The sequence below is a fragment of the Enoplosus armatus genome, chromosome 10, assembly GCF_043641665.1.
Source record: "Enoplosus armatus isolate fEnoArm2 chromosome 10, fEnoArm2.hap1, whole genome shotgun sequence".
In the NCBI taxonomy this organism is placed as follows: Eukaryota; Metazoa; Chordata; class Actinopteri; order Centrarchiformes; family Enoplosidae; genus Enoplosus; species Enoplosus armatus.
This window is the reverse complement of record NC_092189.1, coordinates 4076527-4101101: the sequence shown is the minus strand read 5'-3', so window position 1 is coordinate 4101101 and position 24575 is coordinate 4076527. Positions and strand designations below refer to the sequence as shown.

General features: G+C 42.3%; 2 protein-coding genes across 3 annotated transcripts; both read right to left on the bottom strand.

The window, feature by feature from the left end:
* Window positions 1-247: 247 nt before the first annotated feature.
* Window positions 248-5404, bottom strand: cnga2a (cyclic nucleotide gated channel subunit alpha 2a). Of its 2 annotated transcripts, none has more exons than XM_070912891.1 (10): window positions 5316-5404; window positions 4410-4520; window positions 3972-4163; window positions 3771-3881; window positions 2877-2983; window positions 2250-2737; window positions 1858-2136; window positions 1611-1709; window positions 508-885; window positions 248-427 (listed from the first exon to the last, which is right to left on the bottom strand). In XM_070912891.1, the coding sequence occupies exons 1-10, from the start codon at window positions 5402-5404 to the stop codon at window positions 248-250; spliced, it is 2034 nt and encodes a 677-aa protein (XP_070768992.1). The 2 variants fall into 2 exon arrangements, with proteins under 2 accessions (XP_070768992.1, XP_070768993.1); XM_070912892.1 differs by having other exon boundaries at window positions 4410-4496.
* Window positions 5405-6870: 1466 nt separating this feature from the next.
* Window positions 6871-18331, bottom strand: LOC139290953 (plastin-3-like). The gene is made up of 16 exons (XM_070912795.1): window positions 18270-18331; window positions 14621-14689; window positions 13603-13754; window positions 13227-13356; window positions 12980-13112; window positions 12762-12843; window positions 12340-12505; window positions 11957-12096; window positions 11636-11731; window positions 10877-11063; window positions 10689-10767; window positions 10467-10587; window positions 10241-10374; window positions 9658-9781; window positions 9328-9452; window positions 6871-8785 (listed from the first exon to the last, which is right to left on the bottom strand). Exons 2-16 carry the CDS (start codon window positions 14679-14681, stop codon window positions 8653-8655), a joined length of 1863 nt encoding a protein of 620 aa, XP_070768896.1. The 5' UTR covers window positions 14682-14689; window positions 18270-18331; the 3' UTR covers window positions 6871-8652.
* Window positions 18332-24575: the final 6244 nt, after the last annotated feature.

Genomic DNA, 24575 nt, shown 5'->3' with positions numbered 1-24575 from the left:
TTCTCCTCCAAAAGAAAAGTTGTAAACGGTAAGAGGCAGAAAGTTTTAAAGACATTAAAGACTGCTTCACAAATAAAATACAAACACAGTTCACATGGAATTATGTCCAAGACATCAAACTAAATGAGAGGTTTGGTGGCGTTTTCTTGAGCGTTTCAATTATCATGAGTAAATAAAAGTAACGCAGTAATGATTTTGTCGATGCTGTGGGCTATTTCCCTACATTTCCACAGTCTGAGTATGTCGTTCAGAGCCGGATGTTGATTTCACTGCGCACGCCCTCGCCGCCGGAAGCACTCTCGTTGCCGTCTGACAGGAAGCCGCTGCCTGTGGCTACTGTGGTGACGTTGTGTTCGAGGGTTGTGATTCGCTGTTTCAGGCGAAGCTGGGAGGAGTTGAATTCGCTCTGCAGACGGGCCAAACACGTCTGAAAACGAGGTTATCATCAGTTATTATCATTAGTGACTGAACCGACAGCGGTAGTACAAGTGGATTAATGCTGCTGACCTGCAGCCGATCCAGACTGGTCTCCAGCCTCTCCACCTTCTCCTCGAGCTCCTCCCCCGCAGACACGTTGACTTCCTCCAGAAGCCCCTCCTTCTGCAGGATGTCCCGCCCCCTCTGCTCCAGCTGGGCCCTGGCGTGGGGGAACTCCTGAAGCGCCTCCATCAGGTCTTGTTTGGAGAGGCAGAACAGGTCGGAGTATCCCAGACTGCGAATATTAGCCGTGCGTCTGTTGCCCATCTTGCTGCCGCTGATGTTCAGGATGCTGATTTCTCCGAAGCAGCTTCCTGAGGTCAGAACAGCGAACTGAGTGACTCCATCCTCCCCCACCACGGCCAGCTGGCCATCTTTGATTATGTACATCTCCTTACCCACGTCTCCCTTGAAAAAAAAACAGACAGAGAATATAAATCAGCATTTCAAACAGCCATTCTGCCCTGAAAACTAGCCTAGTGCTATACCTAGCACTGCTGCAGGTGTATCACTCGCAGTGATGTCGGCTAGAAACGCGTTTGATTGAGAGTTGGCAGCAGTAATGGGCAAAGAAGCACAGCAATGTGCCAAAAAAAGGCAAGGAAGAAGAAGACTGCAAACTTGCAGACGATGAGAACAATGCATAACTCATGGCTTATGACAAAAAACTGCTTTGCAAAGGTTTGATGAAGACGTAAATGCACTGAAGATGTTTGTGAGGCCTCACGGATACACAAAATGCATTAACTAAGAGTACTAGTCATAAAACCGGCAGTTGTCCGATGATGGTTCTGGGTAAATGTTAAACCCATCCAATAAGCCAACCAAGTGCTTGTGGGTAGTAGTAAAATATTTAAAAGCCACCATTATATAGATGTATAAGATATTATTTCTGTGCTGTTCATGTGGCCATGCAGTTGACCAGTTGGAACCATAATGCATGTGCAGTAATGCAATATGGGCACCAAAGCACGAAGCGGGGGGGGGGGGGGCGTTTTTCGGCGTATGTTCTGGGTGGTCTTTTACAAGAATAAATGGACACCCCATTCATAGTTTAATACATCCATTACAGTGCTGCAGCTATAGTAACTGATAATATGTCCTTCTACAGCACCAGTAAAAACAATACTAACCTTTCTACAGATGTAGTCTCCAGGACTGAAAACCTGCGGCCGCAGTTTTAATACCAACTCTACAAGGAGACCCGCCTCACAGTCCTGGAAGATACGCACCTATGTCCACACACACACACACACACACACACACACAATTCATTTTGACCTTTTGATGATGCCCTCTTCACAAATACACTGCATTAATGGAGTTAAGAGGCTTAGAGAGGTAAATGGCATTGGGTTACATTGTCCACAGTGCCTTTACCTTCTTCAGTGTGTCCAGGTGAACATTAATAGCAATCTCTGCTCTCAGTTTACTGGGCAAGCTCCTCAGCACTTCCTGTTCATCTATTGTCTTCTGATTGGTCCAGAGGTAGTCAAACCAGCGAATGACGCGCTGCTCTAGCACCTTGCTTACATGTCTGAAGTGCATGTAGTGTTTCAGGGTGTCTACGCGGCTCTGAAAGGCTGCTCTCGTGGCATTCATATTGGAGATCATGGCTCCAACATTGCCCACAATGGAGGCAAAAATCAGAACACCAACCTAGGACAGAAACACCAGTATTAGCCGTTTTGATGGACTGGAACAACTGGGATCCACATATAAGGCTTTTTATGGATCAATCAGCTAAGGTTACACTTTTGCAATTGACTTACCAGGAAGTCAAATATCAGGAACAAATATTCCTCGTCTCTAACAGGAGGAGGTGTCTCTCCAATGGTGGTCAGTGTCAAAGTGGACCAGTACAGACAGTATATGTAACTTCTGGTTAGGGAGCCAAACTCCGAATCTGAAGCATTGGGATAAACCCAAGAATCCGAGCCCAGTCCCAGGACCTTGGAGAAGCTGTAGTATCCGCAGGCGTTCCAGTGGATGATGACCAGGATGTACAGAACCAGTTTACAGATGCGGAAAGCGTTGGGGTAGCCTGTTCGTGTCTCGGTACGTTCAAACAACTCAAACAGGCGTGGCAGACGCAGCAGCCGGTTGAATCGAAGAAGAGGGGTGTAGCTGATTCCTACGGTCAGGTACAGGAGGTCCGTTGGAAGGATGGAGCAAATGTCAAGTTTACACTGAGGGGTTCTAACGTAGGTTTCTCTCAGACGCCGCACATCTTTCACCATCAAGCCTTGATCCAAGAAACCTTCACATAGATAATAAACACAAGTGAATCCACCAGTGAATGAATGTAGGTGTCTCCGATGACAAGCGCATTACTTAGAACCAAGATCGAGTCAAACTTTTTCACGCAGGAATGGAAATTTGAGTAATTTTTTCAGTACCCGTGTGGAGACGAACAGCTATATCCAGGATATAGACTCCGTCACAGAAGTAGTCAAGAACCAGCCACACCAGCACATTCTTCATCTGGAGCTCATCGAAACAGGCCCTAACACGATGAAGCATTAGTGAAAAAACAGGAACGTCAGTGCCCCCTTTTGGCCGCTGAAATAGCAGTTGTGGTAGTAAAGGTAGTATCAGTAATAAGAGTTCACCACTACTGCAGAATGATGGAATTCATACCGAAATCCTGGGACTACAAGTTCAAAGTAAATCATTTTCTCCCACATCAGGTGAGGGGGAATGGAGAAATAAATGGTGTGGGGAAAAAGAAAATAAGGCTCTCTTTAGCCTGTCCTACCAAAGCTGCACTTTTCAGAATTTGAGTGTTCCATTAAAACAGCGTTTCTTCTTTCTTACCACTTGGGAGCAGTGCGAACAGCTATGAACACTGAACATTGAACTGCAGAGCGACAATTCTTTGTCATTACGGAAGACCCCTTTCCCATACACGTATTTTGTAATTTTGTAAACATAAAAATATTCATTATTGCCATATTTAAAGGTATGTTTTAGGAGCAGGTCTGCTTGACTGGCAGGTTACCTCAGTCAGCCCATGAGTATCAGAAGTGGGGCTTGCTACACTAGCTTGTCCTGCCTGTGCCTCCTCCCCTTAAATATCATGTCAATGTCAAATACTGGATTTCTCGGACCACAAACTTGCAAAAACAGCCAAAGGTTTCTGTTCTTCTACAGTAATTGAGCAGTAGTAGTGTTTGTCATCGGGGTAGTTCTGTTCAGTGGCATGCCTAAGAAATAGGATTCATAGTAGTGCAAGAAGTAGTACTATAACTGCCACTTGTATTGTTGTATAAGCACAGTATATAGTTCCCAACCTGACAACTAGGAGGGTCCAGTTGTAAAAAACCGCAGCACCAATCACCATCAGCCAGTGGTAGTATGCATCATCAGACGGCGACAAGACCACAACATGACACTTCCTCCTCCTGCCAGAGAGGGGCAGAACAACAGAAAGACAGAGATTTATACGCGAGTGGCTGATCTTTCTGCCTCCGGTCTGTGTTTTTGTTTCTTACGTGCGTCTGGAGCGCCTGATTTCATTGTCTGCGTCAGAGCCAGTGTGGCTGTGGCTGAACCTGCTGGGCGGGGCCTGTGTGTCCACGTGGGCGGGGCCTCTGAAACGTTCCAAGAAGGAGTCCGGTCGCTCCGTCTCCTCCGCCAAACTCTTCTGCGCCCATTCTCTCAGAGTCATCACCATACTGACTATCCTGAAGACAGGAAGACAGACAAATGTACGACGTTTATAACACAGGGCACCAATAATTCACTTTTTTCAAATAATTAACATTGTCCTACACCGGAAATAAATGAGATACTTTCTTTTAAAAGATTATTTTTGGGGTATTTTGCCTTTAACATACAGTGACAGAGAGGGCATGACATGCAGCAAAGGACTCCTGAATATACAAGAGGAACGTCAACTTGTGGATTAGTTCATTTATCAGCTGTCATACCTGGACAGAGCACCTCGCCCATGAAAGGAATTCTGGGAGTTGATATCTCTTCTGTCAATGGCCGCCATTCTCTGAAGCTCTGAAGAAGTGTCATCACACATCGACTGTGCTCTACACACATGAACACATGGCAAATACATCAGCGACTACACGCGATAACAGCTACAAAGTCCGAAAAAAGTTTTTTTCCAATGTTAAATGTTGATCGGTGCGGCTTTAAATACCAAATGTAAATATTGTAAATTACCTTTTAACAAAATACACAAAACTGTAATCTTGTGTAGTCAAAGTTGACCACTCAAAGTTCAAATGAGACTGACACTAACTGTAGTCATTGAAGGCCTGTCTGCCCCGAGCGGTGATTGGCTGGTCGGGTCACTGAGCTTTCAGACCGCTCAGTCTGACAATAATGTTGTCAAATGGTTGATGATGAATTTAAGGTTTGAACTTAATTGTCATCCAAAAATATGGATGATGAAGCTTTAATTCTCAAAAGATGTTTATAATATTACATGATTGTAACACTATATTGCATATAGGGCTGCAACTAAAGATTATTTTCATTATCAACTAATGTGCAGATTATTTCCACCATTAATCACAATCATCGTTTAGTCTATAAAATGTGAAGAAATTAAGTGGAAAAAACCCTCATCGCAATTTCCCAAAGTGTCGTCTTCAAATGTTTTTTGTTTGAAAACTGACTGTCGATTATCAATAGTTGATGATTGATTTTCTGTCCATACATATATTGATGCATTGCGTACAATACATCAGTATTCTGTAGTATCCATAGTTCTGAACAAGTCAGCTAACTCGATGTACGTACAGACACCAGCACCATACATACAATCATGGAAATCTGTGTGTGTGTGTGTGTGTGTGTGTGTGTGTGTGTGCGTGTACCTGCTCAGTGTGCTGTCAGCTCGGTCACTCTCCTCCTCTGTCCATGTCTTCACAGACAGCCTGTGTGAATCCTGCACTGGACCTGTCATACTACACACGCACACACACACACACACACCATAGCAAGACTCAATTCATCTTCACTTTGTTCATTACAGAAAGAACCAAAGACATTATCACCACACACACACACACACGCACACCCGCAGCCAGAAAAGGAAGGTCATCAAGTACGAGGGTCATCCTGTGTGAGGCATCACCACGGAGACAAGACGGCACAGCAACGAGCTGTAGAACAGTTAGGACAGCAGATCACAAGAGCGAGAGACAGAGACGTCAGCAAACCTGATCAGCTCCCTGACACCCCCGACGTTCGCCCGTCAGTCCACCGGTTCGGCCAGATTCACAGAGACGATCATCACCAGGGACAGACGAGCGCTCATATGAGCGGACGGACGGAGTGAACAGATGTAACCGATCAAAGGAGTGATCACATGGTCCTGCCACAAAAAGCATCGTTTGAATTGCAAATGTGTGTGAGCGTGTTCCTTTTCACCGCCGAGCTCATCTGAATTCAAGAACCTTGTTTGAAGTGGCCTCGACGCTACAAGTGTGTCATTGCGCGCGTATATTCTCCTGATTACCGACAGAGGAGGGCTTTTTTTTATTTATGCACACACCTGCACACGGTTTTATTTCAGATTCTACTCAGAAACTGCATTCGAGTGTAACCTTAGGTAATAGAGTGCTGCAGGAATGAGTCTTAAAACCTGTTAATTTGAATTAATTAATCATTTTGACACACAGTCATTTTTTTCCCCCCATTGTTAATAAAATGTTGTTCGGTGCAGCTTTAAATACAAAATGTAAATATTGTGGTGAATTGTCCTTTTTACAAAATACACAAAACTGTCAATCTTTTCAAATTGAAAAAGCCTTAAAAAAAAGTAAACGAAATGAGACGCCAGTACACGAATCCATATTTCTATTATTAACACAAAAATAATTAATGTGAGAAAACGTGTAGCTTGTAGCGAAGAACTCACACTGAATCACCCCCTCCCCCCCCCCCAACTTAGCTCCCCTCAGCTCTACTGAGCGACTTCATGGTGGAGGGCAAAACATATATATATATGATATATATATATATCATATATATATGTATATGTTGTGTTTATAGCTTATTGATCTACCCCCAAGTGGCTAAAGAAATCCGTTCAATCAATTTAGGTTTAAGATGAAGCTGAAGTCAGGCCGTGGTTAGCCTAGCTTAGCATAACCACTGGAAGCAGGGAGAAACAGCTAGCTTGGCTCTAAACTATTTCAATGTTATGGAATTGAATTTAGTTACTATGATGTTTTACTTTGAGTTTTTAAACGTGCAATTGAAACGCTTTACAATTTTGCTCGATTTTCCAATTCATTCATTTAATTTCCAGTCCAATATTTAGTTATAATTAAATTATAATGACTTCTTAATCTTTTATTAACCCCACTGGCACACCCACGACTCTATACAGGACAGAAACAAACAGAAAACAGGATTCAAACAGTATATGGAAAAATGATTTTATTTAACATTATTTTTCTGAGTGTACCCTGACTTTAGGAAGTACTGCCAGCATGTAAGGCTTTGCCCACAGTCGCACTCCAAAGGCTGATTGGAAAACGCTTCACTGGGAAACATATGGGATAAAAAAACAAAAAACAAACAAACAGTGGAATGTTAACAGCAGCAACTAACTAATAAACTAACCTGGAGAACTCTTAAACATCTCCACATATTCAACTGCAGCATTAAGACAAAAAATGTAATAATGTTTTAAACTGATACAGGTTAAGTTATATTTCAATCATGGCTGTTTAATCAGTAACAGAAAAATCTGAATTCATGTGCTTTGACATTGTTTACACGGGTCAGTTCGTTAAGGTGTTTTTAAGCTTGTGTTTTGAGTCTCATGCAGTATTCAGGCATTTAATACCCCAGATTTGTGGCTTCATAATGGATACATTAATGGATTGTAATATATTTAGCAATTTCAATGGGTTTTCTGCATAAATGATGGCGCTTTTAAGAGTTAAAAAAAATCCTTAATCTATACCTTAAAAGGACCTTAACTTTTCAGTTAAGGTGCAAATGACAATTTTTCCCTTTCACCACAATGGAAAAATTGAGACCCTTTTTAGATTCAAACTAAGGGATGGCATTTGGTCAGTTTGTAAGCCCTTAAAGATAACCCATCAAAAACACCAAACTTATAATGGTTCCATAAAGGTATAAATGTCTTACATCCATTAATCTATCAAATAATCATCCCCTTAAAATCCCATTAAAAACACCTTAATTACATCCGTATTATGAGTGAATGAATGAACTTCAAATGTAGAATAACATTTTTTTTTAAACCGCCTATACTCTAGCACAGCTTTGGTCACATACAGAAAAGGCCAAAAGGTATTCAGTAAAGAATATTATATTATGGCTTAAGTACAATCAATGCTCATTCTGTGAATTGGCTGGCACATTGGAAGATACAGCAGAACTTAGTCCAGTTATCACGAGGCAGTGACCACATGGGAAACTTTGAGGCAATGCAGCTGGGAAAATATCAGGTCTGTCATTGGAGAAAAAAGGAATGCAGAGGTAAAATGTTATTAGACTGATTTAACTGAAATGCTGAGGATAAACTACACAAATCACCACCTTGACTTTTTGCTTTCCAGGGCTGAGAGATGTTCAGTGGTCTTTAAATGTTTACCATGTATCATAGCCTTCACATTTAAAGAAACAAAACCTTTTATCAGTTAATTTTCTCAACTGGCTTAGCCCTCATCAGGGTCACAGGCGGCCAGGAGGCTATCCCAGCATGCACTGGGCAGAGCCTGGACTGGTCGCCGGTCTACACAAACACATTTACACTTATATTCATACCAATGGGCAGTATGGGAAGTTGAGTCTTTCTTAATGTGACACTGCTGATCACTCAACTACCAGTGTCCCAGAACAAATCTGACATCCAGAAAGAAACCCAAAACCCCAGATATTTACTGCGTAGCCGTTACAGAAGTCTCACTTCACATTCAGAAAATTCAAATTCTTTTGACCCCTAAGAAGATCACTAGTGTTTGTGTCAATGTCCACATTCAATGAATCATTGAATGCAGAATAGATGAATAAAGTGACACTTCTATTTTGGCTGACAGAATAGAGAAAGACAATACAGCTACTGTATGTTCACTCTCACCCAACCAAACAGACGAAGACAATCAGTATGAGTGTGTGTGTGTGTGTGTGTGTGTGTGTGTGTGTGTGTGTGTGTGAGTGTGTGTGTGTCGTCTATGCCCTCTTCATGCCTCTCCCCATCAGGCACGCGAAGATGGTCATCACCATCTTGGGGTTGATCTCTACCAAGTCCTCAGGCAGAGCGTAGACTTTCGCCCCGATCTTCCTCGCCATGGAGACGGCGTACCTGGTGCAGGAAAGGGTCATAGCTAGGGTCACTATGGCAACGTATTAGATCTGTGACACTAAATTGTATGTTTTCAATGGCTTGTTTTCGCAGAAAATGCCTTCATTTTCTTTCATCATCACTGATTTCTCTACATTACTTTTGTAGCGAAATTGCAAAAGAATAATTTCCTTTGAACAAACAATATATTTTTTTGTTTCCTGTAATCCACATACAGTAAGTGCATCATAATAACCTTCATTAAAACTCCAGCTACCACTCCCCGAGGTAATCCTACTAGCAATCTGATTGAGACAGCCAAATTCTCTGATAGGCTGGGATTGTGGCACGCAGTCAGGTTGCACAGACTAGGTACATTACAGAGTAGGTAAATTAATTTCATGTTTGAATGATAATAATTTCTCCAAAACAATATAAAAACATTCTGTGCTGCAGGTGTCCCATCACGCACTCAGAATTTAGACACACATTATATAATGCCACACTAAAACCCAGGAGCTACGAATAAACACACAGTCGGAGGAAAGCAGGTGGGGGATTACTTGGCATTGTTCAGTTTGTCTTCGTCCGATAGACTTCCTGTTTGAACCAGCTCAAAGTTCACACTCTGTGGCTGAATGGCATCAATCAGGTCCAGAACTGGAATACTGGTACCGATCGTTTTGTCCTGAACACACACACACACACACACACACACACAGACAGCAGACAGAGGGATATATGCACACACATCACACATGTGTACTCAACATATATGCAACGTAGCTCCAGAAGTGACCCTCTTTGCCAAGGGGAAAATCAAAATACATACTTCTCTTACAGCACTGATACTGCACACTGCTGGATGGCTGTGTTGTGAAAGTGAAACTCACCTTAAAGCTTTTGATAGAGGAACTCTTGCCAGCCTCAGCCAAAGTCTTGTTGACCCATGAAACTATCAAATCATCTCCCGCAGCTTCTCCATGTCCAAGGTCTTCGAGAACATTTAAAGTGTACCTGCATATAGATTGGACCAAATGTATGAAAACTGATACAGTTACAATCATATCACATCCTAGATACAATATGGAGCTTGGGGTACAATCAGGGAATACTGTAAATTCTAATGCAGTCCAAAAATATTTAGCAAAATCAACACTACATTTCCCATACACCCCTTTGTTTTCAGTCAGCAAGAGGGGTAATTCTTCTGGCTGCACCTTCCCCTGGTGTTTTGTCTGTGTCTTTGTCTATACCCATTGTGTGACATTGAGAGAAACTGTGAAAGCTTTCACTGTGTGCTGGCAGCGCCCTCTCCCTGTTATGGGCTGTATTGCAACTCCTACATCCACAGTCAGAAGCCCAATAGATGCAGTCTTTCTTCTAATGGTGGTTTTAGCTCAATTGTGATGATTTTCTGAACATCTCAAAATGACCACGGCATGAAGTTGAGTTTTACTATGAAGGGTAAGTCACCTCCTCATCAGCTGCCACACCAGTGCCAGAGTTAGAGTTGGATTTCCATCGTAGAGGTCCTGTCCACCAATTCCCACCAGAGAAAAACCAGCGTTTTTCTTACCCAGATCCACAGCATAAGTACAGTTTTCCATCTGTCGTACACACACAAAGTTAGTTTATTTACGGTGAACTCAGTTAGGATACGGGACACTGCCGCAGTTTGGAGAGTAGTATGTACATTTACCATTTTTAAATGCCCCCCTCCTACTCCCTTGAATGGAGGGAGGTTGACTCTGTGGTCCCAGTCCACTGGCACCTTAATCTTTTCATAAAGCTGGAGAATCACCAAGGCATCGTGCAGATCACTGCAATAACACACACACACACGCATGGATTGAAACAATGAATTTTGCACCAATGAAAATGGCAACTACAGCAAACCATTTCAGGTTTCAGAGATACTGACCCATAGATGTGGTGAACATGTGGACTGACTCCAAGAGAGTTCATCCAGTTCCTGAAAGTTCTCTCCTCTCTGGTCTCGCCTTGAGAGAGACAATAAGAGAGAGAGAGAGGTAAGCAAAGAGCTACTTGTTACATGCATGGACGAGGGTGGAAGTATATGTGGGAGAGGCGTGATTCATCCACGCTTACTCTCTAGATGCCAGTCTTGGTTCTCTGGTTTGGTGAGGGCCGGGTGCTTGTTGAAGAGCGTGGCTACAAAGGCCATGTTGAGCTTCGCGTTTCCACACACGACGTCGGTAGCAGTCACAAACTGTCGGCAGCCGAGGCGGTCGGCCTGCTTGAGCATACACTCTGCTCTCTTTGTAAGATCCTTCTCCTGGTGACACACACACACACAAACACAGGTTTATTTACATTTAGATGAGGGAAAACATACACTCAGTTACATACTGTATGTGTCACTACAGATCCAGATTTTCTGTAGCATTTACACATGTTCATACTAACTAAGAAATCACCCATTCACTTAGAAATGATCCTTCCATATATAGTAGAAGCGACAAAAGAACGACATACGTAGACAACTTGAAAGACTACTCCATAATATTGTAAAGACAAAGCTATGTCACTTTTGTCCATTATATAAAAAATACCAGAGGGAGAAAGAAGTTACAGTCGCTTACAGAAAATGCTGATATGATTCAGAATAAGAATAATATCATGATCCTAACGTAGCCCTAAAGGAAGCAGGAAGAAGGTCAACAGGAAGTCAGCTTCCCTTCAGCCTCTGGTGACGGCAAACCGCTGCTCAGTTCCAATGACATCCCAGTGTGTGTGTGTGTGTGTGTGTGTGTGTTAAAAACGTGTTGATCCAGAGAGGCCCACAGTCATGACTGATTTAACAAAAAGTTGCACATTCTGGATGTAACTGTTGCTTCACCGACTCACATAAAGACCAGTCATGTCGACCTCAACCCGCGGGACGTCCTCCTTGCTTCCGTCTGGAGCGATCTGCTCGAGCAGGTGGAAGTACGCCTTGGAGTCCTGACATGGAGATGCACAAACACACAAGATGTGAGACGCTTAGTGACATGTGATGAAATACCAGAGCACACTGATAGTTCCTCCCCACCACAAACCAGTCACATGTATTCTCCTGTGGGTAGTTCAGTCAGAGAACTCACGTTTGAAATATTTATTACAGCTGAAAGAACAGTTGGGAGGGTGTGCTTGGCGAATAGCAGTGCAGCTCGAGTTGCATTTCCTTACCTTAATATCTCCCGAAAAGTTTGATATGGTCATGCCGACTTTCTTTAAATGGAAATTGGCCCAGCGCAGCAGCAGCTCCTCAGGACTGAGTTTCATCAGCTCTTCCAGGCTCTCCCCTTCCTCCAGCAACGCTGCTATGGCTGTGCACACAGAGACAAGCATGACTCCGATTTGTGGGGGTTTGAAATGATTGATGGATAAAAGTTCATGAAAGGAAATGACATACAAGTGTTTAACTCTTTGTTTCATCGCACCTTTATGCCACTAAGGTTTTGTGTTAGATTGTCATGTGAACGTTTGTCTGCATGGATATTTAGTTTTATATCTACAGACAAGTCAGCCTCTGTGTGTGTGTGTGTGTGTGTGTGTGTGTTCGTACATACCTTCATTGCGGCTCAGCTCTATGTCAGCAAACAGTCCTATCTTGATAATCTGCCAGAGGAGTCCAAGCACCAGGTGAGGTTTTCCCTCCTTCAGATCTTGAGCTCCGATATTGACAACTTGGCAGCCGATAGCTGAGGCTGAATTCAGAGCCAAGTTCAGATTCTCCTGTTGGGGGGGCCAAAAAAGGGTGCATATGAAGAACCAGAAGGAAGCTGATAGAGTAGAGGGATAGGTCAGGGAAGGTGGTATCGCCACCAAACAAAAGCAAACTGCTTTCATTTCTGTGTATTTTCTAAAAGTCCCTGCATATAACTGTAACGTAAATCCACTTGATATTGTTTTCTAGGAGTTATGCGATGAAGTTAAATCATACTAAACACGACATACGACAACAGATTAACTAGTGAAACAGCTCACTCACCTGTGTGGTGAAAGCTGTGAGTTTTTTTTTATTGATGGTTCTCTCATCGATGGTGTCGGGAACAGAGAGGTTGATGAGTTTACTGCAAAAAACAGCAGAAGAGAAAAGAGAAAAACATTTTACTGAACTGAACTGATACAGAGCCTAAAAACAGACTGGTTAAAGTTGACAGATAAGAACCCGTGAACGTAAGATAAAAAACTGAGACTGAGATTTACCAAAGCACTATGCCGTCTGCCAGTGCTTTAAACAGAGCTTCAGTGCTGGGGTTGATGGGCAGGACGTGTTTACAGTCCGGATCCTTCTCCAAAGAAGAGTTGATGTAGTTGGCAAAGGCAAAGCGCTCCTGCTCTGAAAGACAGTGGAGTCAAGTGTCACGTCTTGGCTTGATGGCGTTGATTGCAGCGGACTGCGAACCCTTATCATCATTCTATAGGTATTAAGTGTTACGAGAGCTCTACTAACCAGAGATTGAATGTTGAGTTCCTTCACTAGAGATCTCACTGGTGCCCCCGATGGCCACGATGCCTTCCTTCTTGTTGAGAGCTTTCCTGAAACCCTGGGCCAATTTGTCCTCCTTCATTTCCTGGAAAATCTGAATGTGTGCACAAAAACACACACCAACGCTTAGAGTCAATAGAACTGTGGTTCCATTTGTCAAGATTCTGATTAATATTCATCGTTTACCAGTTAGTCAGTTTGTTAGTTTTTCTTCTTCCCAGTTGGTCAGTCAAAATCAAAAAGTACCAGTACATCAGGAATCAGTTGATTTTAGCCAACTGTTAGTAAAGTTGTGAATCAGTTTAGTTAGTTAGTTAGTTAGTTAGTTAGTGTTACCTACAGCCGTGAACTCTTCCAGGTCGATGCGGCTGTCGCTGTCTCTGTCCAGCTTCTGAAGGAGTTCTCTGATCTGGTATCCAGCCATAGGACAGCCCACCTCGCGGAAGAGATCACCGAGTTCAGAGGCGCAGATGTACCCGTTACCATCCACATCTGGAGAGGTGGGGTGGAGGCAGGAGGGAGGGGGCAGGAGGAGGGAGGGAAAACAGCAATAGTTCAAGCAATATTTTATTTGGAGCCCATGGTGTTCTTCTCTGTTTCCAACTGATGTTCAGTCAGTGTCTTCACGATGTTTGCTGTTCTAAACACCAGAAGTCTGGCAGGACCGGATCTAACGTCCGCCTCTCTGCTTGTCAAATGTACATGTGTCCAGTTCCTAATTCTTTACGACAGAGGAATAACTATTCGTAGTTAAAATCACAGTCAATTCACACCTTTTGAGCACAGAAGTCAGTTTACTGACTAGTCTTTTGACTAGACTTAACTGGATGCTTAACTCAAAAGTCTGCATTACAAATTGGGGACATAGAGTTTGAAAGATGTGAGCATTTGCCAGAAGGATATAGCTCCTGAGATGCATTGTGGGAGGTGTAGCATCCAGGATTTTAGGAGTTCATACCATACCAGGGACTAAAGGTCAAGGTCTCTGCCTCTGCAGTGTAAAATCTGTCTCTCACAAGTCCCCCGAATTCACCAAAGAGTAAATTACTGCCCTTCAATAACGCATTGATTAAAATGAAGCTCTGCAGCACCTTCAACGAAATCTGTCCATCGAGAGGACAAAGACAGTATCTTGACTTACAGCATATTATGTACAGAAAGAAACTGAAATGTGGGTGCATCAAAGGTTTCAATTCTCCCCATAAATCCCAAGACAAACATCTGTTTGTCAGACGGTGCGCACACACAGGAGCGCACACAATGAACAAGAACATGTGTTTGTCAGCTGCTTGACCCCACTTCAATCATATTGACTAATTCATCGTTGTCTGATGGGTGTCACACACATTTTTACTCACCCACTTTCTGGAAGCCCTCCCTGATCTCCTCCACCTCCTCAGCGCTGACCGTTGTGGACATATTGACACCTAAAAAACAACAGAACACGAGAAAATGCTGCATTTAGGTGCTGTAATACAATTTTGTCGATGAGAGTCGACATCTTTTTAGCTGTATGATCCGTTTCTAAAGATACTACACGTACTATTATAATTATTATAATATTATAGTTACGGTTTGTCAAATAAATTTCTCATAACTCCCCCGTTGAACGTTTTCTCCTCAGCTGTGTAGATAAAACTCATCAGGATAAAATGGCTGGATGTCCTGAGCTCCTCTGTATTGATGATTGTCTCTTGGCTACATTGGTGCTTTACATATTTTTGTTGCCACTTTTGCACGCATGAGAAAGAGCATCAGTCTGAAATGTGCCATCCATTGCAGTGACTGTTTGCTGAACAGCAGCCACGGTGGCCACAAGTGACAATTATGTTACGACTAAAAAAATGCAAAAAACTTTGTGTAACCTTAGCGAAAGTTTGCTAAATTTGCTAACATTAGCCACTATAAGCGTATGCTCATACCAGACCAAGTAAGACAGTAACAGCAAGACCTCTGAGTGTATTGAACTGAGCAAGATAGTGCTGTATTGCTTGAATGAATGAATTGAAACAACAGACACAGGTTTGTTAAATATGAGTTAGGGTTGGACACGATATCAAGGCGTGTTCATTATTCCTCTATTTACGGTTAAAATGCTTGTGTCAGCCTGGGGCCATTCTACAGCTCTCAAACAGCACGGCACTGTTAACTCATAGAAAATAGATGTTAGCTTGATCTATTATACAAAGAGCCATTTAGCATGACAGTTACATCAGCCTAGAGACCCTTATAAAACAGCTAATAGATTTATGTTGATTGCCTTTGGTGTAATATGATTCTGTAATGGAGGGTATAGAAGGTTTGTATTATAGCTTATGCAGATAGCTATTTATATTACAGCTAAGTATATTTAATAGCTCTCTTTAGAACAAAAACAGATATGATATGGTCTACGTAGGTACGTACTTGTTGTATATAGATTCATACACTTGCATATTTACAACTACAGTGACAGAAAGTGGCAAAAATCTTTTTTTTCCACTTGCAAATGACAGTTTGGGTTTTTTTTACTTTGTTTTCTTGACCTCTGGCATTGACACCCTCTCTACCACCCAAATACAATGGAGATGAATGGCATTTAGCTACTCAAAGCATCAAAAAACATCAAAAGCAACGTCCGAAAGTACTCTGGTAATCCACAGACCTCACTATTAACGGTCAATTATTTTCTGCCAAAGTACAAACGCCAACTGTCCATCTCTGTCCGTGCTTTGGTCCACCTCATTTGTAGTGGGCTGAGAGCTCAAAACATCCCCAAATCAAACCGAAGGTGGTGGTGTCTACTAAAGGTTACTGGAGGAATGCTGTATGAGAAACTTATTTTGAAATTTGAGCGAGCTGACCCTTTAATAACACCAAATAGGCTAATGAAATTAGGTATCTGTTTTAGCACGCAGATCCCTTCCAATCTTAGGCTAGGATGACCCCTTCAGTTGCAAAAAGCAGAGCTCTGTAGCAGCTTGGCAGCATAATGTATCCCACAATACATCACATAATGTTATAGAAAATATTGGCCTAGATACACAGTCCCAGTAATAAGAGATAGTGAGATTAGCCTGTCCTCTATATGATTTAGTCTGAGAGAGAGCTTTCTGCTGCAGAGAGCAGAGTCCTGCGAGCTGAGACAAGCTGATGGCAACTTGATGTATTACATAGACAGTGAATCAATTCAGCCATTCAGAAGAAAAAATCAAGCATTATAAGCCTGAAATATGGCATGTAACTCCAAACACCATATAGAAGAAGAAGAAACCTGATCCTCTCATAGCTGTCCGAACTGAGTAAAATCTAATAAAATCGTTTTTTTCCCTGTTTGGACATCCATTAAAACATCTGATTTGATGAGAAAGCCGGATCTAACTTAAAACGATGTAGGAAAAGATTTTGGCTGGGAAATCCGCTTGACTTGTTGTGTTTTAATTCAAATCACCTTTCCGCATCAAAACTCACTCCATTCCAATGCTGTGTCCTGAAAAACCTCCTCTCGTGTGCCGTACTGTGGGCACTTGCGAATAAACAAATCGGCTATCCTTCAGCACAAACATGCAAACACAGTGGTTGCATGATCAGCCAGACACACGCAGACACTCAGACACAGGCAGGTAATAACAGGAATGTTATTAATGTCTCCAAAAACAACTCTCGAGCAAATGAGTAAACAGTACTAGTGACCAGAAGACATATTACGCGATGTCAGTTATCTATTCCCCAGATCATTTGAATAATGAACGCAGATGCATTCTTCTTAATGCTGTCTACACAACACAGTCTCCTCCTCATGACAATAGATACTGTACATCCGAAGACCTGCAAACTATTTCCAATCCATTAAACTGCGTTTATAATAGAAACAATATATTTTTTACTGCCACCAGATGTCACTACCTCAGGAAGGACAGACCTTCATTCTGAAGGCTTTTAGGGTTTGCCCTTGCTATGTTTTCTGGGCAAGTTTCGGAAAAATAGAGGCAGATCAGAGGTCTGTTTGTGCCAACTATTAATCATAAAATCACAAAATTTGTGTTATCAAATAACATAACACGATCATACAAAGCATGCTTGGGAAATACTGATCAGATATCTGTATATAGGTGGTGGAAAATTCCAGCTGATAAAGTTAACAAATGAAGTCAGCCTTCTTGGTCCTCAGTCATGCCTGTAGTTAATGACACTGCATTGTCTGGATGCCAGATTTAGATTCTGAGGATCCATTCATCCAGTCACACCAGCAGTGATGCACATGACTGAAGGAGTGTGTTTATAACCTACAGGAGTCCTGATGGACCCACACACACACACGTCTGTGTTAAGCATGACGATGCAGGTCACAGCACCATTCATCCTGACACGTTTCTGCTGCCTATCACACTCCAGTATCTCCATTCCGAATATTCATTGTGAAAAAAGCAACTTTTAGCTATGTGTATGTACCTGTTATCTAAACTTAAGTAACCATGTAGTATTTTTCTATTATAGCATGCAAGCAATAACTGCAGGAAAAGCATATTCAATGCACAATACATCTGCGTTGTATAAGTGTTTTAACTTTTAAATGGTTCATTAGCTAGCTAAATCTCCACAATATAGCAGCTAGCATACTGCAAATTTAAAATGGTGTTCACATATAGTGAGATATATTCATAAAATGGTAAAAAAAATATATATATATAATATCATAATAATAATTGTACACGTGAATAGCATTGAATATTATTCACTGGAAATTTTATGTGGGGAGAAAATTGTATTTCCAGTGTCCAAACTAGCCTCTGAACGCATGCTAAATAGCCCAGAAATACTGCGCATTTTTAGCTGCTGTTAGCATATTGTTTTACTCACATCTCTAAACATGTCCTGAGGTGAGGTATGAAATGTATTTATTTTTCCTTAATGAAAGAACACCAGATGTGCCGCAGTGAGTTATAAATCCTATTTTCCGCACCTCACACCGAGACCTCCCCTCCTGAATCCCGAGAAAACGCCCTAAAACACGCTCCTTCCTCTTACCTGAAGTCCGCTGGTGCAATTCAGTAAAATCACCCGGGGGAAATGAATCCCTGCGTGTCGGCTTGTCCTGTGTCCCGTTTTCTTCGGCTGACACCGCCCGTTAAGGAGAAGCGCCCCGCCCCTCCGCGCCACCCCCTTCCCCAAACCAACCTGCCTCCGCCCTCCTCCCACCAGTCAGCAGTCATGTCTGACCACTTAGCAAGAAATACATACACATCTTCAGTGTATGTATGGCATTTGATAGCAACAGTAGCTAACGTTTTCACCCAGCTTTTCCACGAATAAAGAAAGAAGGAAAAATGGAAACAGTTTTCTAAGAATGCTCACTGTTGTGGCTAATTGTTATGGCATTGCTAACCAACCAAAGCAAAAACACTATCAGCTGCTAGCTTAATTAGCTGTAATCAAAAGAAAATGTGATTTTTGGTATATTTATGAAAGACGAAACACATGACTTTTCATAATTATCATTCTTGGAAAATACCTTTTACATAAGAGTAGATTCCTGAAAACACAGCCAGGTTTCTACTTTTTTGACATGTTTTATTGTATTTCTTGTCATTGAAATTAATGGAGAAGATAAGAAACCACATATTTAGTTAGCTTAAGTTAGCCTTAAGATAGCGCCCACTGTAGCCAAGATGCCACTGAGCTAAAGGGATGAGGCCCAGAAAAGGAGGCTTAAAATTCCTTATTGTGAATGAGCTGCTTCATGTTAAGTTGCCTTTGTTTTTATTTTTTTTATTGTTTATATTTACATTTATTTTATTTTTCCAGAGTTCAGCACAGTTGCGACTCTTTGTGCCAGTGTAATGTTAATGCTTCATTTTGTCCCTCAGGCCGGCCTCACCCATCCGCCACTTCATGAACCTTACTAAATATCCTACTGTTTGACTCACATCTGCAGATAAGCCCAAGAATGTACATCTGAAGTCTGCAACACATCTGCTGACATACTGTGTGGTCATACATACCACTGTAGCTTCTCTGTATGACCAATTTAGATGACAACAACGTATTACCTGTGCATTTTGCACAAAAACCCTTCTTTACAGTAAGCAATTGAACACGTCCCGTCAAGCTAAGATTAAAAAATGCATCGCCATCAGGCAAGGTTATGTAGACTGTGTTCAAATAGTCATCTGCAGCAGATTACTGATTGTTCATTCTGCAAACATGCTTTATCAGTGAGTGTGGCTTTGTGTGTGAACTGTCAGAGCTCTGCTGCTGCTACCAGCCTCTACATGCAGGAATTCCTCCCTCCTACAATTCTCATACCTTACCTTCCCATCCCTCCCCCTTTTCTTCTCCCTCTCCTGTCATATCCCTCTGTCTGACTCTGGCGTGATGTGCTGAATCTTGTCAAAGTGAATTCCTCCTCAGTGGCAGAAACCCAGGAGTGGTGGGTTTTGGGTCCGACGTGTAAAGTTAGCGTCCTGCACAAACTTGCCCACTGCAGTCTGATTGTTTTACCTTTTCACGCCGCTTCATTGCTGACATTGTAACATTAGCAGTAAATTAAAGGTAATTGTTATCACACAGTAAAGGCCACAATAATAAAATATTTACTTGAAGGATGTGTTCACAGACTTAAATGTCATAATTTAGATAAGATACTCCTGTGATGAAGAAATGTGGGCCCAAAAAAGGTGAGGCAACAGCTTCCACTTCTGCTAGTCACAGAAGTTATGTCTTACATAGCTTGGCACTGAAATGTAGCTTTTCATGTCTAAAAAATGTCAGTCCCCCCAGTTTTGATGACTATTTAAGCGCCAGACTTTTATTATTTATCCAGGTAGGTTTCAGGTTTAAGTGTGTGCGTTTTTTCCAGCATTCTGACCCTGAACTGCTCCATCAGAGACCTTCATTTAAACAGTAAAACACTGTACTTGGATTTGGTTGAGCTTGATTGCAGATGTGAGTGTGCTCTGTTAACCTTGGCCTGGGTATATAAACTTTTCCTTTAAACAAATGAAAATCCTTCTCCAGCCGAGCTGCGGATTGTCCTTTAACTATTAAAAAGAGGACTAGACAATGATGTCATTGAATGGCATCGAGTTGAGCGTGTTGACAGACAAATGGTGGACCAGAAATCTTTTCCACTACTGTTTATAGTCAAGAAACAGAAACAGAATAAAAGAGGACAGAAGTGTGGAGCACCCTGTAGCTGAATGTTTAGGGTGCATACCACATCATCACAACGTCCTCGTGTCATTTCCCTCTCTCTCCCCTTATTTCTTTGTCTTTGTCCTCACTATTAACTGTCCAATAAAGACAAGACATGCAAAAAAAAAAAAGAACACGCTAGTGCTCACTGCAGTGCTCATTTACATATTAACGTCCCTTAACATTATCATCCAAGAAAAGGCCGCATTCAGCGTTAGAATATTTTGCAGTTGCCATTGCTCAGCTACAACAGTGTTGTTAAGGACTGCAACTACCGCCCATTTCATTTTTTTGATTGATCGATTAATCACTGAATCTTTGAAATGTCAGATAAACAAATGAATAGATGACAAATCACATGTTCTTCAGATGTCTTGTTTTGTCCTGCTGACAGTCTCAAGGCCAAAGTCAAATGTAATTATAGATATATGAAACAGCTAAAAGCAGGAAGTCCTCACATTGTAGAACCAAAAACTAGCAAATATTTGGCATTTTGCAATGAAATGATTAAATCATTCATTTATTTATTCATTTTCCGTCAGTCAGCTGATCTATAAATTGACTGTTCTTTTCAGTTCTTGATATGTTAGTTGCATTTCTATAATCTCGGGAACAAAGAACCGGACAGTCCAAAATGGAGGAAGCTATCACATTAACAGAGATGCAGATGGGACAAATGCGTGTCTTGGATACAAATATGAGTAAAAAACAGGAGTGAGCCCAGGAATGAGACCAATATCAGTTCTTCTCGTCACCCTGATGCTATAATCTCTTTGTAAAATCCTTTCTAGAAAGTGAAGAGGAATCACCACATGTGTCTTGTAATATTACTGTAATAAGGTGATAATTGACATCAAATTGCTTCAATAAAAATAACCCGCACATATAATTCAATGACTCATGGAATGTAGTCAGATGTTGAACTGGAACAAAGACCACAGTAGATGAGCTGTGTTCCCATGTGAATACGGCAACGAGGGCCTTGGATTTTGTTCCGCTGGTGCTGAACCAGGCCTGGAAGCTGACAACTGGCTCATGTGATAACGCTGATAGTATGTCAACAAGCCAAACAAACTGTCGGGCCGATTCACTATTGTTGGCTGCTCCTCTGCCCCTCAGCGATGTGTGTGAGAAACACATGGAGAGACAGAAAGAGCCACAGACAAACAGACAGACTGAGAGACTGACCATTGTGCAGTTTGGGCAGGATGCGGTGAATAATGCTTTAAACACATGCTTCTGTGACTCATAAACCAAACAGACACACACACACACAGAAAGACACTGTGTGGATAGAACTGCACAAGTACGCATGTTTGTTTGTGGTGTGTGACTTATCACACTCTGTGGTCTGATCCAAGATGACCATTTAGTCCACATCTAATCAATGTCAAATAAAACACAACTCAATAGCATGTGCAGATATCGTATAATGAAGTGGCAACATGAAGACGAGAGGTTAAAGAAAGAAAACCTTCTCCAGATCAGTGAGTGCACAACAGTGAGATGTTTCCTTTGCCCTGGCAGGACAGGCACAGGTTTAGTTCATCCCTAGAATCATTTTAGGTGCCCCTTAAACAATGTGCCAGCGTGCCCAACAACAGGGTCCACACCTAAATGGAATGCAGCCACGATTCATGTTATTAATGACACCTATGCTGTGAAAAAGCTCAAGCGATTTGACTGAGAGACCAGACCAACAAGCTTTCTGGTTCGAATTAAAAAAAAGAAATATCACATCACAAATCACATGACACCAAAACCAACAACGCCTTGTCAGTGGCACTCAGCCCCCAAGCCCATTGGTTTCTACTGGAGACGTAAATCTTTAAAAAAAAAAGCGAGTTACAGATGTACACGTCAATTTCCTAACACAACTGGGGCACTGTAGTTTTGAGCGAAAGCTACTCAAACGCTGTGGTTGGTTTGCCGTTTAGCCGCTGTGCTGACTCCAGCTTTATCCATCTCACTTCTGGAAAATGGGACGCTCCTTCCTCTCTGCTTCAGCCCCCGGGGCGAGTGATTCAGTAAGCTTATCCAGGGCAAGTTCCTACATCATGTCTCATCTCAGGCTTTCCCGATGAGCGTATATTTGGAAATACGTCTTTGAGGTGACAGTAAGATGGCCTGGTGGTTAGTGAAGTCATCGCATCTACTCTCATCGGAGCTCTGGGGTGCAGTCCCTCACGCATATGCCAAAGTATCCTTTAGCAAGTCATACGTTTTTATTTAGGTGTAGAAGGACTGTGGTATTAAAGGTTGATAACAGTGGGACTTAAGTGGTGACTGAGACTGAAAGCTCCAGTTAGAGACGAAATACTGTTGTGAGGCCAGACAGAAAGCCAGTATGACCTGAGGTCTGGGGAATTCTCATCTTTTTGCTCTTTCCAGTGTGTGGGATTGGCAGAGCTGCCTGCCAATTACCAGCTGTCAATCACCATGAAATCTCATGAATGAAAAATGGTAGATTGTGAAACAACCGAAGTTCATATTACGTCCAGTTACCCTGCTAGAGTTTCATTAATGCCCCTCTGCTCTTCTTTCTGCTCCTTCCTCCCACCGCTAGCACTTGTTTATCTTCTTCCCCACGTCCTCCCTCTCTTCCTCTTCTTCTCCTTGCAGGAAGTCACTTCTAAGGGAAGAGGACAAACACTTTCTTGCTCTGAAAGTCCAGCAAAGCAGAGTTTATTTGAGCCTCTCATCAAGTAAGAAATGTTAAAAAGCAACACGTGGGAGAGGCATTGAATGCATTAGAGGATGTTCCATCACATCCTGTGTTTGTGAACAGGTTTGACCTCTGACCTCCACTCCAGTACAGTACATTCGTGCTTGCATAAAGGAGTAGGAGAAAAGGAATGCTTGTGACCGGGCCACTTCCAGTGTTTTTGCAAGCTAGCGGAACACAAGCTATTTTTTGTGAAAGTGTCCGCCTTTCATCCAGGCCAATCAAACTCCCCATTGTTGTTGGTAACTTTACACTTCTCCCATTATTCCAGGTCTTTCAGGCTGTCCACTCAGGGCGTCTCCAACCCTTAACTACACCTGCAGCGCTCCACAACTGTATATCATCACACAATGTATGAGACAACTGCAAGTTTTGTGAATAGAAGAACAACATTTCCTCCTAAGAGAGGGAGGAAAAAAACTACCTTTACGCTGTCTTTGCAAACTGGTGTGTGTGTGTGTGTGTGTGTGAGCATGTACGACAGTTTATAAATGCATGAGGGAAGGTGTGTATGTGTGTGTGGTCTTGGGCAAGTCACAATAGAAAAGAAAACAGTGGCAGTCTGCAACGTTGCATGTTAAGACTGAAAGGTGACACCGATGTGTTTATCAGGGAGCACATTTGTGTGTGCGCGAGTGTGTGTGTGTGTGTGTGTGTGTGTGACTTTAGGCAGGTCCTCTGGAGAACAATACACTCTGTCCGCAGACCACACCCATCTTAAAGTGCCCACCCCTCCTCCTCCACTCTCTTTAGCCCACTTATCCTTATTTGGTCGTGCTGGCAGCTCGGCTTATGATTGGTCGAAGGAAAAAAAACATTTTGATGGAGGCACACACCTGTGCAGGCTTGCACACACACACACACACACACACACCCACCCATGCTTGTTCTCATCATCTCCCATGCACACACACACACACACACACACACACACACACTGTACACACAGGTACAGACATGATACTAATGTTTCCTCTATATGTATTGATACTAAGTGTGATTGCTGTTGATAATGGCATTAAATCAATACAATAAACACAATTACTATAGGTTATGTATTTAATTAGAAACTTTCCTCACACCACAGGCACCCGAGACTCTTGTCTTGACACGCCGACCATAAAATCCCGTCTGCAAAAAACACACGCAGCGCATACCTGCATCTGCAGACACACAACTATCTGTTCGTCTCATCGGCAAGGATAAAAATGGGACGCTGAAATGTCCAAATCAGCATTCCAGACCACTTACATGTGCATGCTGCATTTTGAGGAAGTGCCCCCCCCCCCCTCATCTGTGGTCATGATAGAGAATTTCCCATTTGAGTTATCAGAATCAGGTTTTTATGGGCTGAAGATGCTCTTCTCTCCTGATGTTATTCTGCTTTATCATAGCAATAAACACTCCGCCACAGC